Below are 16,174 nucleotides of genomic sequence, written 5' to 3'. Positions count from 1 at the left end.
TTGGGGTTTTAATTAAACCATGGATAAAGTAGAACTTATAACTTGATTTATCTTTCTCATGAAAAAATGTATAGTAAAAACACTAGCTAATGTTATTTTAAAAGGACATATTTGCTATTAATGGAGATTAAACCCATGACTTTCACTTTAGAGATGGTGTGAAATTACCCACTAAATTATGTTAAGTATCACAGTTAATGTTTCTTTTTAAATTCTTCAAATCATAATCATTGGAGTTTTAAACGGCGCATGGATTATTATGAGCTTTTAATACAAATGCGTACATGTATTCCTGTAATACACATGTATGAATGATGAATCTATAAATTTCCCATTAAATATTACTCGTATATTACTTATTTTGTTAATTAATCTGATGTTTACGTAACGGGATATTGTAGCTTTACTCCACTTCAATATGGCATGGTTGAATTTGAGATTTAGGACTTAATTCTTTGTGAGCAGAAAAAGCAATATAATCCTTTTAAGAAAAAGATACATCTTCTGCATCGCCATTACCGGTCACTTTAACAATTATGTCAAAATAAACAAGTACATAATTTTGAAACGTTTTACTAACAAAAAAACTAAAAATAGTACAACACCCCTTTTTTAAGTTATGTTTTCTATAACCGATCCAAACTAGAAAAGGTTTGATTACCTTATGCTCATAATTAAGTGCCATAAACATATTGCCTATATATGACTTTTGTTGTCACTCGGATATAGACAACACGGAAGTCGCCTTTGAGATCGAACGTAGTGGTCACCTCCGATGATAGATCTGCATAATCAAATGGGTTATGACTTATATATGAAATTTTGCCTCCATCAAAAAAGGCATTCAAACAAGTTTGAACGAACAATGAAATAGGCGATGTAGGATAATTTTATTACCTTTTTTTTTTGCTAAGGAGAAAAAAAACTTGTTCCCTTATTACTCAAATAAACATTTTTATCGGCATGAGTCAAAATCGTTATGCGAAAATGAACAATTCAAAGTTATAGTTCCCAATGTGTTACAACATTCTTAATCCATTTTACTTATGTTCATTGAGTGCGTCAATTAATAAGACACTTTAAAGTTTTGATTCCCTTTATGAGATCGACCAAACGAGGTCCATACATGAACCTCGACTTGAATATGATATTTGACGAGTTTCCAAGATACACAAGGACCTCTAATTATTGTATGGTTGAGTTGTAATGGAGTTTAATTATGATTAATACTAAATGGAACTTGTCGGTTGACTTTAATTACAAATTAGTCATGTATTACAAATTAATTATCAAAATTTTACCAAACCAAATCTTTTATATTCATTTGTATCAGTACAAATTCACATCAAAATATAATTAATTAAATTATATATATTTTTGTTGCAAGTAAAGTGCCACACAAATTGGATAATTAAACGCCATATATGTGGGATAGAGCAATTTATATTTACCCTATTTTGATGGAATATGCTGAGAATAAAAATAGTTGGAAATATTAGTGCCATACATTCATATGGCAAAAGGTTAAAGGTTAAAGGTTAATTAAAGGACAAAACTTATGACAAAGTGTAGTTTTCGACTTTTCAACAATTCAAACACGTTTTTTTTCCCCCGCAGAAAATTACAATTCCATAATGTGACATTGTCTCGCCTTTACAGCTTATTTAATGGTGTTTACGCGTGGCCGAAATAGTATCATTAATGTAAGACAGAAGTTTAGTCTAGTGACGATGAATTAAAGGTCAACATAAATATGGGTTCAAATTTTCAAATGTTATTTCTTATGAGTTTATGACTTATGAGCGATAACAACTCATTATAGTACATTAATGCAATTATATTTATATCACATATTTATATAATAAGGGAAAAAAAACTGCAAGAGTTCCAACAAATAGATAAATGAGCATATGAAAAGAGTATGCGTGGTGTGCCATAAAATCTAAACCCGACAATAACTCGTCCGCAAAACTCGTTTCTGCTAATAATACAAAAAAACTTGTCTTTCCTTATTACAAAACACAAACTTTGAAATAAATGGACAATAATGAAAGAAAGCGGACGCTATTGCTTCTTGAGGAGAAGTGGGCCCACATTATCGCCGGTAGCTTTGTTGTGCTTCACATGAGAACCATCACATAAAGGGAAAGTTCCTGATCTCCAACACCTGAAAATATATGGTCACACAACAAACCAAACTCATTGTTTATATAGCGTTTCGATCATTGCGAATACATATATGTATACATATATGTTGACCTGTATAAAATTAGTACAACAATATCTCACGAAAATACACTGACTCCGAGTACAAAGCCTCCGAGTACAGAGGTGATTTAGGCAAGACTTTCTCTTTATACAGACGAATCTAATACAAGAGAGCAATGTTTTCTAGAGATTTCAAGTGAAAGAAAGTGTGTAAAAAAGTCCGTGTCTCGTTCTGTGCTGCTGCCTCTATTTATACTCATCTGGTCGTGTCTTTGACGGTTATTTTGAGGAACGTGGGGTGATCAATCCCACGTTCTGGACGGTTATGGATAACTGCCTTTCGCCTCTCTCTGAGGTGGGCGGTTAATGTTCCTCGTGTGGTTCCTGAACCGTCGAGGTGTGCGTTTTAGAGCTTGAAACATGTTTTCTATTAGTTTTGACTAGTCTTTGACCCACGTTCTTCTCTTCTCTTCGAAGTTCTGATCGGTGGGTTTCGTTCTTAACTTATGAACGGTTCGTTCCTTTTCAATGGATGGCCCTTGGGTTTACTTAACTTGAGCTCGGTGCTGGATTCATATTTCTGCTCGGTAGTCCGACTAGCCAGATCGGAGTCTGACTAATTTACCCCGTAACAGCTGCCCTCCAGTTTCTTAGTTTTTTCTTTAGCAAAAATGGTAAGGAACTATTTCGGTTTGCTTCGTGACCGTGTTCATCTTTGCTTACTCGTCTCGGGATGATCCGAGTAGAACTCTTCATTCTTTTCTTTTTACAGGACGACGTCGTTTGTCATCTGGCCTTTCTGAACCGTAGCGTCTTTTGCTTCGACGGTCAGATGTGTTTGGCTTCCTGGACAAGCTTAATCCTCACCGTTCATGAAGTCTTTATATAAGGCATTTCCTCACCTTTTGACTTCATTTCGCTTTTTCTTCTAAATTCTGGTCTCAGAGCGTTCTCGGCTTGATCTGCTTATTCAGATTGTGCTTTTGGCTTTTTCGTTTTTGCTCGGATCTTCCGATCTTCAATTTCGCGGGTAAGGTCTGTTCTTTTTTCATTGTTTTGATACCTTCCTTCTGTTTTGAGATCGTTGTTCGGCGATCGATATCTTCTTTATTTATTGTATTCGGATCCTTCGGACTTTAGGAATCTTAGTTTCTCAACTTCATTAGGGCTATGGGTGGACTTGCGCGTCCTGATCTAAGCTTCGATCCTCGCGTCGTTCGGCGATCGGAACCTGATCCCGATAGTGTTACCTTGTTGGATGGGTCCAAGTTTCCTTTCCTCAGAAGTCCCGTGTGGTATCATGTCCCAGAGATTGGATGGGACCGTCCTGTAATGGCATATGATGAATCATGCGTGCCTCCCAATCCTGAGTCCGAGGGGGTTGATACCGAGAAAAAGGTTTTTGACTCGTCTTCCCTGTCGTGTAGGGACACTATGGTCGTGGAGATATCGTCCTCGTCCGATTCTTCGAGGGAGAGCGGGTCGGAATCTCGTGATACGACGAGCCTTTCTCTTTCGCAAGACCGAGGAGAGGGCTGTTCTCAAGGCATTCCGGGTCCAAGTGGGAGGACCTTTGGGGTTGATCTTCCAGAGGAAGAGGAAGAGGCCCTGGTTTTTGAACGGAAAGAGGGCCAGTTTTCGGCCAAGGTTTGGACTTCTCGGGTTACCGAGAAATATCTACAAGGGTTGAGGGAGGAATTTGAGATAGCTGATGGAATTATCCTCTCGGCACCTTTGGAGCACGAGAGAGCCGATCAGCCTCCTGTTGGAAAGATTGCGTTCAATAGGGCCATTTTGAACGTGATCGGAGGGTTGCCAATGCATCCTCTCATTTCCCAGTTCGTTTCCGACCTGGGTTGTTCTCTTACCCAGCTCGTTCCCAATGTGTATAAAATCTTCGTCGGGATGGCCGTGCTGTGGGCGAAAATTTATGATCGCCCTGTCACTTTGCAAGATTTCTCACAATACTACTCGTTTAAGTCGGCCCCAGGGCAGCATGGTTACTATTATGCTCGGGCTAATGACGATCATTCTAAGGTGGTTACTCGCCTGCCGACCAGCCAGAAAAATTGGAAAGATCATTTCTTTTGGGTTGAAGGGAACGCTTCTTATGAAAGGTGCCCCATAAGGGCTCCGTTCTCGGAATTGGGTGTGATTTTGGTCCAGAATTCTTGTTTGATAATCTGAGCCGGGCTTTTGTTCTGGGTTTTTATATGTTTTATGTTTGGTTCCAGGTTCCCTTCCGCAATATTCCGAGGAGGAGCGACCACTTCACTCGGAAATTTTTGATCTTTCAGAGGCTGATCGGTCGACGTTTTTGTTATCGGACCCGGACCTGCTCGACCAATATTATTATTACCCTTATTCAAGTAAGTATTTTACCTGTCCTTTCTCAGCTTACATATGTTCTTTTCTCATTTTCATTTTCGTTTCTTAACAGAGATCGCCCAGATGGCAAAAAAGAAATCCGCTCCCGAGCTGATCCCTCCCAATCCGAAACGCGTCAAGGCTTCTAAGGCTTCGACGGCCGGCAAGCGGGCGTCCTCGTCGATTTCGAAGGTCTCGGAGCCTCTGAGCTCTTCTCCCGTTAAGGGTTTGGCCGAGCCTTCCTCTGCCTCCGATCCTTTGGCTCCGGTCGTTTCTTTCTTCCGCGAGCGTTTCCCTGCCGAGAAGGCTCAGGAGGTTCTCAGGCTCGAGCCTTTGGAGAGGCTTAACCAGGCCACTGACTTGGCGATTTCGGTAAGTTTTGACTCGTCTAGTCGGTACCTCTTCCCTTTTGATAACTCATTGTGGCTGATCGTTTGATCGTTGCAGAATTTTGTCAGTATGACCGGTCTTGTCGGACTGCTAGGCTCCGAGCTCACCTCCTTGAGACAAAGGAATGATCGATTTCTCAAGGAGAGAGATGTTGTCAGGGATGAGACAGCCAAGGTTAGGTATGAGTTAACTCGAAAGTTCCGAGAAGACCTCGAGGCTGCTCGTTTAGCGGCGGTGGAAGAGTACAAAGCTTCCGACGATTATCGTGATATGCGCGATGATCTCTATACCGCTGGGATGACCGAGGCTGTTCGACTTCTTGGTCCGAAGAATCCTACTCTGGATGCGACGGATCTCGATCTCGACTCGGAGTCGAGGGCTAGCGAAGAAGGCGACCAGGAGTAGAATTTGTCTTTGTTGTTGTTTTATTTTGATTTCTGCTAACCCGCTTGGGTTTTGAACAAATGATCTGAGGTCGGATTTTTATTATGTAATTTTCGTTTTTCCCTTTCGGGATTTGAACAAATGATCCTTGGTCGGATCTATATTTTGTGTAAATTTAGTTTCAAAATTTTGGTAGAGTAAAGTATTACTATTACTAGGTATATTTTCTAAAAACTGTTCGTTAGTTATCTAGCTGCCCAGTTTACTTTGTCGAAATTTTGAAAGATAATAATATATAGTGTGATAAGTAATACATAACGCGATACATAAGTAATTACGAGCAGAGGAAAGAAAAATGAACAAATACTTGAAATTATAAGCACGTGATTACTCGAAACTCCGAGTAGAAAATTGAAAGATAGAAAATTACTTGAAATCATATGTACGTGCGACCAAGCCGCTTTTCGAAAATTTAACAAGTAAACATAATTCATGCGACCAAGCCGCTTTTTGAAAATGTAAACGCGATACCTGCGATCAAGCCGCTTTTTGAAAGATTAACAAATAAACAAGTCAAACGTAAAATTGGCGAAGGTGCTCAGCGTTCCAGGGGTTTTTCTCCATATCGCCGCTCAACTGTTGTAGTCGGTAGGCCCCGTTTCCGAAGTCTTCTCGGATGATGTAGGGTCCTTCCCAGTTTGCGTTGAAGGCTCCTTCCTGATGGATTTTGGTGTGGAGAAAAACTCTTCTGAGGACTTTGTCGCCGACTTTGAATGATCTTGGTCGGACTCTCCTGTTGAAATACCGAGAAACCTTTTGCTGGTTAGCTAGATTTCTCAATCTGGCGTTCTAGATTTCTCAATCTGGCGTTTTCTCTTTTTTCTTCTAACAGGTCTAGACTAATTTCAAGCATGTCGTTGTTTACCTTTGTTGAGTAATTTTCTCTTCTCATTGTTGGTATTAAGACGTCGGTCGGTATGGCCGCGTCGGAACCGTATACGAGAGAGAAAGGTGTTTCGCCAGTTGCGGAGTGCTCGGTGGTCCTGTATGACCAGAGGACTTCTTGAAGCATATCCACCCACTCTGACTTTTGCTCGTCTAACTTTGTTTTCAGGCCGTGTTTTATTGTTTTGTTGACGGCCTCCACCAATCCATTGGATTGTGGTCTGACTGGTGTAGAAAAAACTTTGTTAATGCCATATTTTTCACAAAAGCTTTTGAAGGAATCGCAGTCGAATTGGGTTCCGTGGTCGGATACAATTTTGACTGGTATTCCAAAACGAGTAATGATATTTTTCCATACGAATTTCTCAATTGCATGGGCCGTTATTTTATTTAAGGGTTCGGCTTCAACCCATTTTGAAAAATAGTCGATGGCTACAATCGCATACCTGCATCCTCCTCGGCCTGTTGGCAAAGCTCCGATTAGGTCTATTCCCCATTCTGCGAATGGGATCGGGCATGAGAGGGTGATGAGCGAATTAGGTGGAAACCTCGGGATGTTTGAGAACTTTTGACACTTGACGCATCTTTGCGTCATGTGCCGTGCATCGGCTTTTAATGTCGGCCAGTAGAGTCCTTGTCGGATGATCTTTTGCGCCAATGCTTCGCATCCGATGTGACTTCCGCATATCCCTTCATGGATTTCTTTGAGAGCGTACTCGGCTTCGTCTTCATCTAGGCACTTGAGTAGAGCTTGGGAAAATCCCCTTTTGTAGAGATTCTGACCTTCGAGGAAATATCGGGCGGCTCTGAACTTCAAACTTCTAGCCTCATTTTTGTCGTTGGGTAGAGTTCCCTGCTGCAAGTATTTCCTGATCGGAGTTTGCCAAGACTTTCGTTGCTCGATATGAAGCACGTGGGTGGCCTGCTCGATGCTGGGCTGCCCAATTTTGATCACTGGGATTGACTCCGAGTCTGATCCTTGAGTGGCGTGCTTTGCTAATGCGTCGGCCTCTACGTTCATGGCTATTGGGACTTGGGTGATCTCGCAAAGTTCGAATTCGTTTGCTAAGTTTTTAGCTTTCTCGGCATATAGCGACATCTTTTCGCCTTTTGCCTGAAATTCACATTTCATTTGATTAACAATTAACTGAGAATCCGAATATACTTTGAGCTTTTTGATTTCTAAATCTTTTGCTATTTACAGCCCATGTATCATAGCTTCGTACTCAGCTTCATTGTTCGAAGTATTAAAATCGAATTTTAAAGCGAATTTTACCTTGTCTCCTTCTGGACTGGATAGCGCAATTCCGACCCCGGACCCCTTTTCGTTGACTGCTCCGTCTACATACATGTCCCAAATCGGGAATTCGACTGGCCTGTATGTGAACTCTGCAATGAAGTCGGCGACTGCTTGTCCTTTAATTGCTGGTCGGGGGCTGAAGTGTATGTCATATTGTGTCAACTCAATTGACCATTTCATTAGCCTTCCGGATACGTCAGGCTTTTGCAGCACCTGGCGCAGTGGGAAATTGGTGAGGACCGTAATCGGATGTGCAAGGAAGTAGTGTTTTAGCTTCCGAGAAGCAGTGATGAGGGCGAAAGCTAGCTTTTCGAGTTCCGGGTATCTTCCTTCTGCCTCGTTAAGACGCCGCGAAGTATAATAAACCGGGACTTGGTGTTTTCCCTCATTCTTGATCAGCGCTGAGCTTACTGCATGTTCCGAGACGGCTAGGTAGATCTCCAGGGGCTCTCCCTCCTGTACTTTTCTCAAAGTCGGAGGCCATGCCAAGTGTTCCTTTAGAGATTCGAAGCTCTCGTCGCACTGCTTGGTCCATTCAAATTCCTTGGAGCCTCTGAGTATATTGAAGAAATGAATACTTCGGTCGGTAGACCGAGAGATAAAGCGACTTAGTGCAGCTATGCATCCCGTCAATTTTTGCACTTCTTTGATGTTTCGTGGTGGTCTCATGTTCCATAGGGCTGTGATCTTCTCTGGATTCACTTCAATGCCTCGTTCATGAACGATGAAACCCAAGAATTTTCCTGCGGAGACACCAAATGTACATTTTAGAGGATTTAATTTCATGCGATATTGCCTTAACAGTTCGAATGATCTTCTAAGATCATTCGTATGTTCAACTATTTTTCGGCTCTTAACTAACAAGTCATCAATGTATGCTTCCATTGTGATCCCGAGTAATTCGGCGAACATTCGATTTACTAATATTTGATATGTTGCTCCAACATTTTTTAACCCGAAAGGCATTACCGTATAACAGTATAGCCCTCGATCAGTTATGAATGCCGTGTGGTCCTGGTCGGGACCATACATAGGGATTTGATTGTAGCCAGAGTAGGCATCCATAAAACTTAGGATTTCATGACCTGCCGTGGCGTCTACTAACTGATCAATTATCGGCATAGGAAAACTATCCTTTGGGCAAGCCTTGTTCAGATCTGTAAAATCCACACAAGTTCTCCATTTCCCGTTGGGTTTCTTGACCAAGACGGGGTTGGCCACCCACTTAGGATATTTAGTTTCTTTTATTGATCCGTTAGAAATCAGTTTGTCTACTTCTTCCTTCAGAGCAGTATACCTTTCGGAGTTTAAAGCTCTTCTTTTCTGTCTGATAGGTTTTTCTTTAGGATCTATATTTAACCTATGACATGCTATTTGAGGATCTATCCCTGTCATGTCGGACTGCGACCAGGCAAATATATCTAAACTATTAGATAGGAGAGTAATTAAGTTACTTTTGGTACCTGATTCAAGATATTTTCCAATCTTGAGCTTCTTCTCAGGTTGCTTTGGATCTGGGGCGACTTCCTCGACTTCGTCTCCTGGGCCAATTTCTTCTCGGCTCGGGAGGCGTGGGTCAAAATCTGGATCGATCATCATAACCTTGTGAACATCTTTGTCCTGGCTCTCTTTGAGATAATTCGCATAGCAGCTCCTTGCGATAGCCTGAGTTCCGACTACTTCACATATCCCGTGCTCGGTAGGGAACTTCATCTTCAAATATTCCACCGACGCAACGGCCCCGAGGGACTGCAAGGTTGGCCTGCCAATGATCGCATTGAATGAAGATTTTCCGGGGACCACTATCCATGTTGTGTTGATGGTTTTACTCCTCGAGTTTTCTCCCACAGTTATTGGGAGTGAGACTAATCCCTTGGGCTGGACTGAATCTCCCGTGAAGCCATAGAGGTTCTCAGGGGAAGGAGCCAACGTGTCTTGCTTAAGACCCATCTTGTTGAACGTGTCTTCATAGAGTACGTCAACAGCGCTTCCAGTGTCCACCAAAATCCGGTGTACGTTCCTGTTGCCGATTAAGGCCGAAATGACCAGTGGATCGTTGTGAGGATACATCACCCACCGAGCATCTTCTGCTGTAAAGGTAATAGGCTCCGAGCTAGACTTGGCTATCTTGTTAGGCCTCTGCTCGGCTGTAAACAAGATCTGTCGGGGTCCTGCGTAGGCTTCCCTTACATAGCTTTTTTGAGCGCTCCTTGAAGTTCCTCCCACATGTGGTCCTCCGACTATGAGTGAGATTTCGGCATATGCCTCACCTCTCTGCTCCTCTTGCTCCCATTGCTCGGCCTTGAATTTCTTCAACGCTCCTCTTCGGATTAGAGCTTCTATGGCCTCTTTGAGGTTGAAACAGTCGGCAGTACGGTGACCGATGTCCGCGTGGAAAGCGCAATATTTTGTTTTGTCTCTCTTTGAGATATCTTTCTTGATCGGCTTTGGCTTAGGGAAATCTTCATTGTCCTGTGTAAGACTAAATATCTCCTCTATCGGGGCATTGAGCTTATGATATTTATCGAACTTACTGGAAAAATGTTTCAGAGGTCCTGCTCCTGACCGGCTCTTCTTCGGTGGGCGGTGGTCCTCAGAATGTCGTTCCCTATGCTCTTCTCGGTAGCTCTTCGGCGGCTTTGCTTTTCTTGCCGCCAGCCTTGCTTCCTCCGCGTTGATATATTTCTGAGCTCTCTTCAAGAAATCGTTGTAGTCCTTTGGACTAGTCTTCTGAAGAGACCACCAGAATTCTGATTCTGTTCGGACGCCGGAAGAGATCCCGAAGAGCTTAAAGTCTTCGTTCAGATCATCAACCTGAAGTGCTTGTTCCGAGTATCGATTAATAAAATCTTTTAGAGACTCGTCATGGGTTTGTCTTACCGCCAGCAGTCTTTCTTTGGGAGTTTTTCCTGAACTGGAGCCGACAAACTGTTCCATGAATTTTCTAGACAGCTGTTTCCAGGATCCTATGGAGTTTGGCTTTAATTTTCTGTACCATCTTTTGGCTGAGCCAGTCAGAGTGATAGAGAAGGCTCTGCACATAACTTCTGGTCCGGCTCCTTGCAGCAGCATCCAAGAGGAAAATGTGTCTATATGGTCTCCCGGGTCGGTCTTTCCATCGTATACTGGGATGCTTGGCATCCTAAACCGATCAGGCAACGGGTGTTCTAATACGCGGGCCGTGAACGGGGAGATAGCTTCTCCGACCTTTGGAACAAACTCCTTCTGACCTAGGGCTACCTCTTCAATCCGACGTTCCAATCTTCTAAGATTTGTTTTGTTGGTGCTTGCACTGTCTTCGGTCTCCGAGCTTTCTAAGCTGTGCCTGAAAGTGCTTGAATGTCCTTTGTCCGTGCTGGGCTGGTACCGATCAGGAATCTTTTCCTGACTGTACTGCTCCTTCTCGGACTCAGAAACATCTTCCATCCTCTCATACCGATCTCTGGCATGTTTCCGAGGTTTCTTAACCTGCGGATCTCGTCCGATGGGTTCTTTCCCTGATCGGTGCGAGGGCTCTTCATCTGGGATCACTATCGCGCTTCGCAGTGTGACCCTCTTTTCCTGCAACCTTCTCTTCAAATCCCTGTTATTTGCCTCTAAGACCGAGAGACGCTCTTGCATCTGTCTGAATTGTTCTTCGAGGCTGGGTTCCGGAAGGAGTTCAGCTATTTCTTCCGAGGTGAGAGGCAGGGTGCGGTTATGGTGCTCTATCTCCGTCTCCTGGTTAGAGACAGCGTTCACGGGTGCGGACGAACTAGCCATATTCTTCAGCTGGTCCCCCTCCTTCTAGCGCCAACTGTTGACCTGTAAAATTAGTACAACAATATCTCACGAAAATACACTGACTCCGAGTACAAAGCCTCCGAGTACAGAGGTGATTTAGGCAAGACTTTCTCTTTATACAGACGAATCTAATACAAGAGAGCAATGTTTTCTAGAGATTTCAAGTGAAAGAAAGTGTGTAAAAAAGTCCGTGTCTCGTTCTGTGCTGCTGCCTCTATTTATACTCATCTGGTCGTGTCTTTGACGGTTATTTTGAGGAACGTGGGGTGATCAATCCCACGTTCTGGACGGTTATGGATAACTGCCTTTCGCCTCTCTCTGAGGTGGGCGGTTAATGCTCCTCGTGTGGTTCCTGAACCGTCGAGGTGTGCGTTTTAGAGCTTGAAACATGTTTTCTATTAGTTTTGACTAGTCTTTGACCCACGTTCTTCTCTTCTCTTCGAAGTTCTGATCGGTGGGTTTCGTTCTTAACTTATGAACGGTTCGTTCCTTTTCAATGGATGGCCCTTGGGTTTACTTAACTTGAGCTCGGTGCTGGATTCATATTTCTGCTCGGTAGTCCGACTAGCCAGATCGGAGTCTGACTAATTTACCCCGTAACAATATATATTATACATTGTGCGTAATTTATCTGGTCTGTAGAATTATTTTGTTAGGTTAGAAGTGAAAGCTCCAGACTCAGAAAGTCACGAGTAACATGTAGTTAGTAAGGTAAAAATAGGAATTTTTTCAAACACAAATGAGAACTACATCAGAAAATTAGCCGATAGTTGAAATTTTGAATGACGCTACGTCTGAGTGTTAAATTGGAACGGAAGTTCCGTTCTGATACAGCTTGAAAAAAAATTAACCATGGTTTTCGACTAGGTTTCTGAATAAAAAAAAAATTAAAAGTATTATCCAAAAGTATCTAAAATTCCGATCTGATTAAAACCATAAGGAAAAATTCTCTGGTTTCGAGAAATTTGTACAGGGTTCCCAAATTTAATGTTTATTTCAATTTAAAATGTTTGGGTTTGAATAAAACTAGTCTAAACATAGAAGTATAGATGAGTGTAAGAAACCGATTGAAGTCACATGAGACACTATTATTTTTAACTTGGTTGTCATCTATATGTTTGGGTTTATATTAGTTGAGCCTAAATTTTTGTTCGTGTCAACAATAAATAAAGCTAAATAACTAATTGAAATTAATGAATTCGTAACATAGCAAAAAATTGTCTAAAATTAGTGAGTAAGCTAAAATGTGATAAATTATTTATATAAATTGTCAAAAAATTTAATATGTGCAAATTTTTATTTAACAACGTGTGAGTTTAACTATTTTATTAAGCTTTTAGTTTCAAATAACTATTTTTCTATACTTTTTTTTTGGGGCTCTAGTTTACTAGCCTTTTTAAAACTTAGAATTGTGAAATAGCCAACGTTTTAGTAATATTTGATAATTAGCCAATCTTTGATGTAATAAGACATAATTACCCTTATTTTTTTCCCCTAATTCTTTGCCAAAAATAATTAAATGAAAATAACTTATTTATACCTAAATACTCTCTCTCTCTCTCGTTACATTATTAGCCATAACGAAAGTTGAAAAAAAAACAACATCGCAGTTAATAGTCGGTAATAACTGTTAATAGGTTTCTACCAAGAACCTATTAACAGTTATTACCGACTATTAGTTGAAGCAGAAACCTATTAACAGTTATTAACGACTATTAACTGCGTTTTTATGTTTTTGATCTTTGTCCATGGCTAAAAAATGTGACGAGAGAGAGAGAGAGAGAGAGAGAGAGAGAGAGAGAGAGAGAGAGAGAGAGATAGAGTGAGTGAGATATATGAGATCCTAATAATTAGGGATTTTGAATAATAAATAAGATTTTATTAATTTCGAAAATAAATTATATTAATTAATTAATAAGGGTAAAAATGGTATAAACAATGTGCCACATAAGCAAAATGGCTAGAAATCAAAAAAATCTGAAACGTATGACAAAATGAAATTCTTAAGTTTGAATAGGCTTAGTCAGTTACAAATCTCTTTTTTTTTTTCATGAGGATTACCTGCAATAAGCGGTGAGAGGCTTGGCGAGCTCGGTAACTAGAACGGAGTCAACCACTTTAGCTTCACTCTTTCTGATCTCTGGATTTATGGTCTCACCACTTTCTGCTCTCACTACCACCACTCTCTTTCTTCCCATATTATTCTTGTCTCTTCTCTTCAAATTACCGTCCATGCATGGATATTTCCCATACGACGACCCTAACCCAATTGCCATTGAATCCATGACTCTAGCTCTTCTCTCTATCTATGTGTGTGTTTATTTAATCACTTCAAGCAGCGATAATGGTTTATATAAATCGTTTTTTAGTTTTTGCAAAAGTGATGAACTGGGACTTGTGGACGCCACGCTCTTCAAAATTGGGTGGTGGAGTTTCCTCGTGATACGTCACGAGAGAGTGTTTCTAATACACACATTTTTAGTTTTTTTGTTTGTTTGTTTGCATTGAAATTTAAATTGGCTCGGAGAAGAGATGAGGTAATAATCAATTGTGGTATCGGCATGAATAGGTAGGCCAATGGGGGTTATTTTTTTTTACTGATTTATCAAAGAGAAAATGAAATGACAGCATTTAATATAAATATGGATTACAAAATAGTTAGTAATGAGAATTTCACAGTAATAATAACATTTATTTGTCATTTATCAAAAATCAACTAAAATTCAAATATTGACGTATATACTATCAAATCGATCACGAATTGCAACCAGTTTATGACTAATGTGTCAAGAAATTAACTCAATTCGTGATTAATTTGGAACTAAACATGTCAATATTTGATTTTTGATAAGTGACAAACAAATGATATTATTGATGTCAATTTCTCAATGATAATATAGCACAATTGTATTTTATTAGTAAATTAGTAAAATAATATTTTATATGGCACTTGTTATTTGTTTGTATGATGAGTTTGTATATACACAAATTTTAAAGCAAATATATTTTAGTTTGACTATTTTTTAAATATATAAATGAATGGCTTTATAACAATTTCCAGAGAGAATAAAAACTAAAGTTGAAACCTTTGATGCTAAATTATTTTCAGATTATAATATTTTATCTATCAAAGCAAAATACACTACTTAACATGTCTGGTATATTTTTCAAGTATCGGTGGTTCGTGTAGAATTATACCAACTTTTTAACTTTAATTTATAAAATACCATGTTAATCCATTTAATATCAAAAGTATTATTTCTATAGTCCATTTACTCTCATGATGCGAGTTTGATCAGGTCTGAAGCTTCCTCTGTGCGGGACTGGGAGTATTCTTAGAGTTTGTAAGCTGGTAGACAAATAGTTCTAGAGTCTGATTGAGTTTAATAATGTTTTATTGGATATTTTAGGCCAGAAAACAATAGAAGATATACTTGTCCAACTTTTAATCACACACACAGAAATTTTGTAATTTATAAATTCAGTCAATGTAATTTAAATCAATAGAATGCTCAAAATACTCGCGCCTTAAATACCGTATATATTCTTAAAATATCACAAATATTGCAGGTATATCGAAAATATCGCACATACTGCATTCGTTTAAACTAATATTTTCTCAAATATCGCAAACACTGCACATATACTGCAAATACTCAAAAAATTTCATTTTAATTTTATATTTATGTGCAGTATATATAAATGTATATATATTTACGCTATGCTCTAAAACAAAAAATCAGAGAGCACCTCAACAAAATGTGAGTTACTAGTAAATCAAAGTTGTTTCATCGGTATTTTAATCCTTGTTTTGAAGGACTATGGAATCATAGATATTCATAGATGTACATATAGATAAATAGTTATAATTTTGCATATTCCAGTGGACTCGTGAACAAGCCCACTTATATTGTAGGCCTAATTGCTGCAATCTATGGGAGGTTTTAGGACTTAGGCCCAGGATGAACGATAAAAGTAGATCTCAAAGCCTCTGGATAGAAGAGCGTGATAAGCACGCTTATATTGCACTATTTCCACGTGGCAAATGATGTCTTACTCTTGGTCCATGTTGTTGTCACCAAATGTTGAAATCGCAAAAGGTACCATCGCATTCGCTTCAAAAGAGAATTTGTTTTGGATTGAAATTTTAAAGTCACGGGCTTCGTCTAGGGATGATCTAACGAATCAATAATTTTAATCAAAGCAAAGTGATTTTAAGTGTAATATTAATGATTTGAATTGAAATCGACGCAACCGAAATTTCTTAAGCATTTAAAAAAAAAAAACCCCTCTACAATCACACACTTATAGAAAGAACTATATAACAGAATATATAGTTATTTCTATAAAAAAAAATATCGAGTTATAATTAATCGAACTGTATGTTGAAAAAAAATTGTGTTTTCTTAAGTAATTTTCTTTATTAGAAAACAGTTGACTCTCTAATTTATCAAACCGATATTTACAATTGAAATTAACAGTGACAAACAAATTTTGATTAGAAGTTAACAGCAAATAACTTTATATACATCTTTAGATTACACTTTACACTAACTAAGAGTCTCGCGTGCATACTTCCTAGAAGCATGGCTTAGTCAGAGTCATAAAGTAGCAACTTATACTTTCTTAGAAATGTAATTAATATGTTAAATTATGTTTGGAAGATAAAGAAAAATGGAAATATGATGCTACACAGAACAAATAGGTATTCTCTTTAGTTAAAAAGTGGCACAGATTCATGTTGCTTAAAAAGTGAGGTTATAGATTTTTTCATGCATCATAAATTGGAACGTAACT

At 39.5% G+C, this 16,174-nt stretch overlaps 2 protein-coding genes across 2 annotated transcripts in view; both read right to left on the bottom strand.

Moving 5' to 3' along the window:
• Nucleotides 1-1,873: 1,873 nt before the first annotated feature.
• Nucleotides 1,874-13,859, bottom strand: NEET (2 iron, 2 sulfur cluster binding protein). The gene is made up of 2 exons (XM_089603395.1): nt 13,439-13,859; nt 1,874-2,167 (listed from the first exon to the last, which is right to left on the bottom strand). Exons 1-2 carry the CDS (start codon nt 13,660-13,662, stop codon nt 2,065-2,067), a joined length of 327 nt encoding a protein of 108 aa, XP_089459521.1. The 5' UTR covers nt 13,663-13,859; the 3' UTR covers nt 1,874-2,064.
• Nucleotides 13,860-14,672: 813 nt separating this feature from the next.
• Nucleotides 14,673-16,174, bottom strand: part of LOC149380007 (Cell cycle regulated microtubule associated protein) — a 3,060-nt gene continuing 1,558 nt past the window's right edge. Inside the window, exon 6 of the mRNA XM_089604093.1 lies at nt 14,673-14,750. Within this exon, the coding sequence (XP_089460219.1) occupies nt 14,673-14,750 (78 nt within the window). The remainder of the gene's footprint in view (nt 14,751-16,174) is intronic.

This window comes from Urtica dioica, chromosome 12 (genome assembly GCF_054948205.1).
Source record: "Urtica dioica subsp. dioica isolate 48M chromosome 12, U.dioica_male_clone48M_v1_H2, whole genome shotgun sequence".
Lineage (NCBI taxonomy): Eukaryota > Viridiplantae > Streptophyta > Magnoliopsida > Rosales > Urticaceae > Urtica > Urtica dioica.
The sequence above is the reverse complement of the archived record's forward strand: the minus strand, read 5'-3'. Positions and strand labels throughout refer to the sequence as shown.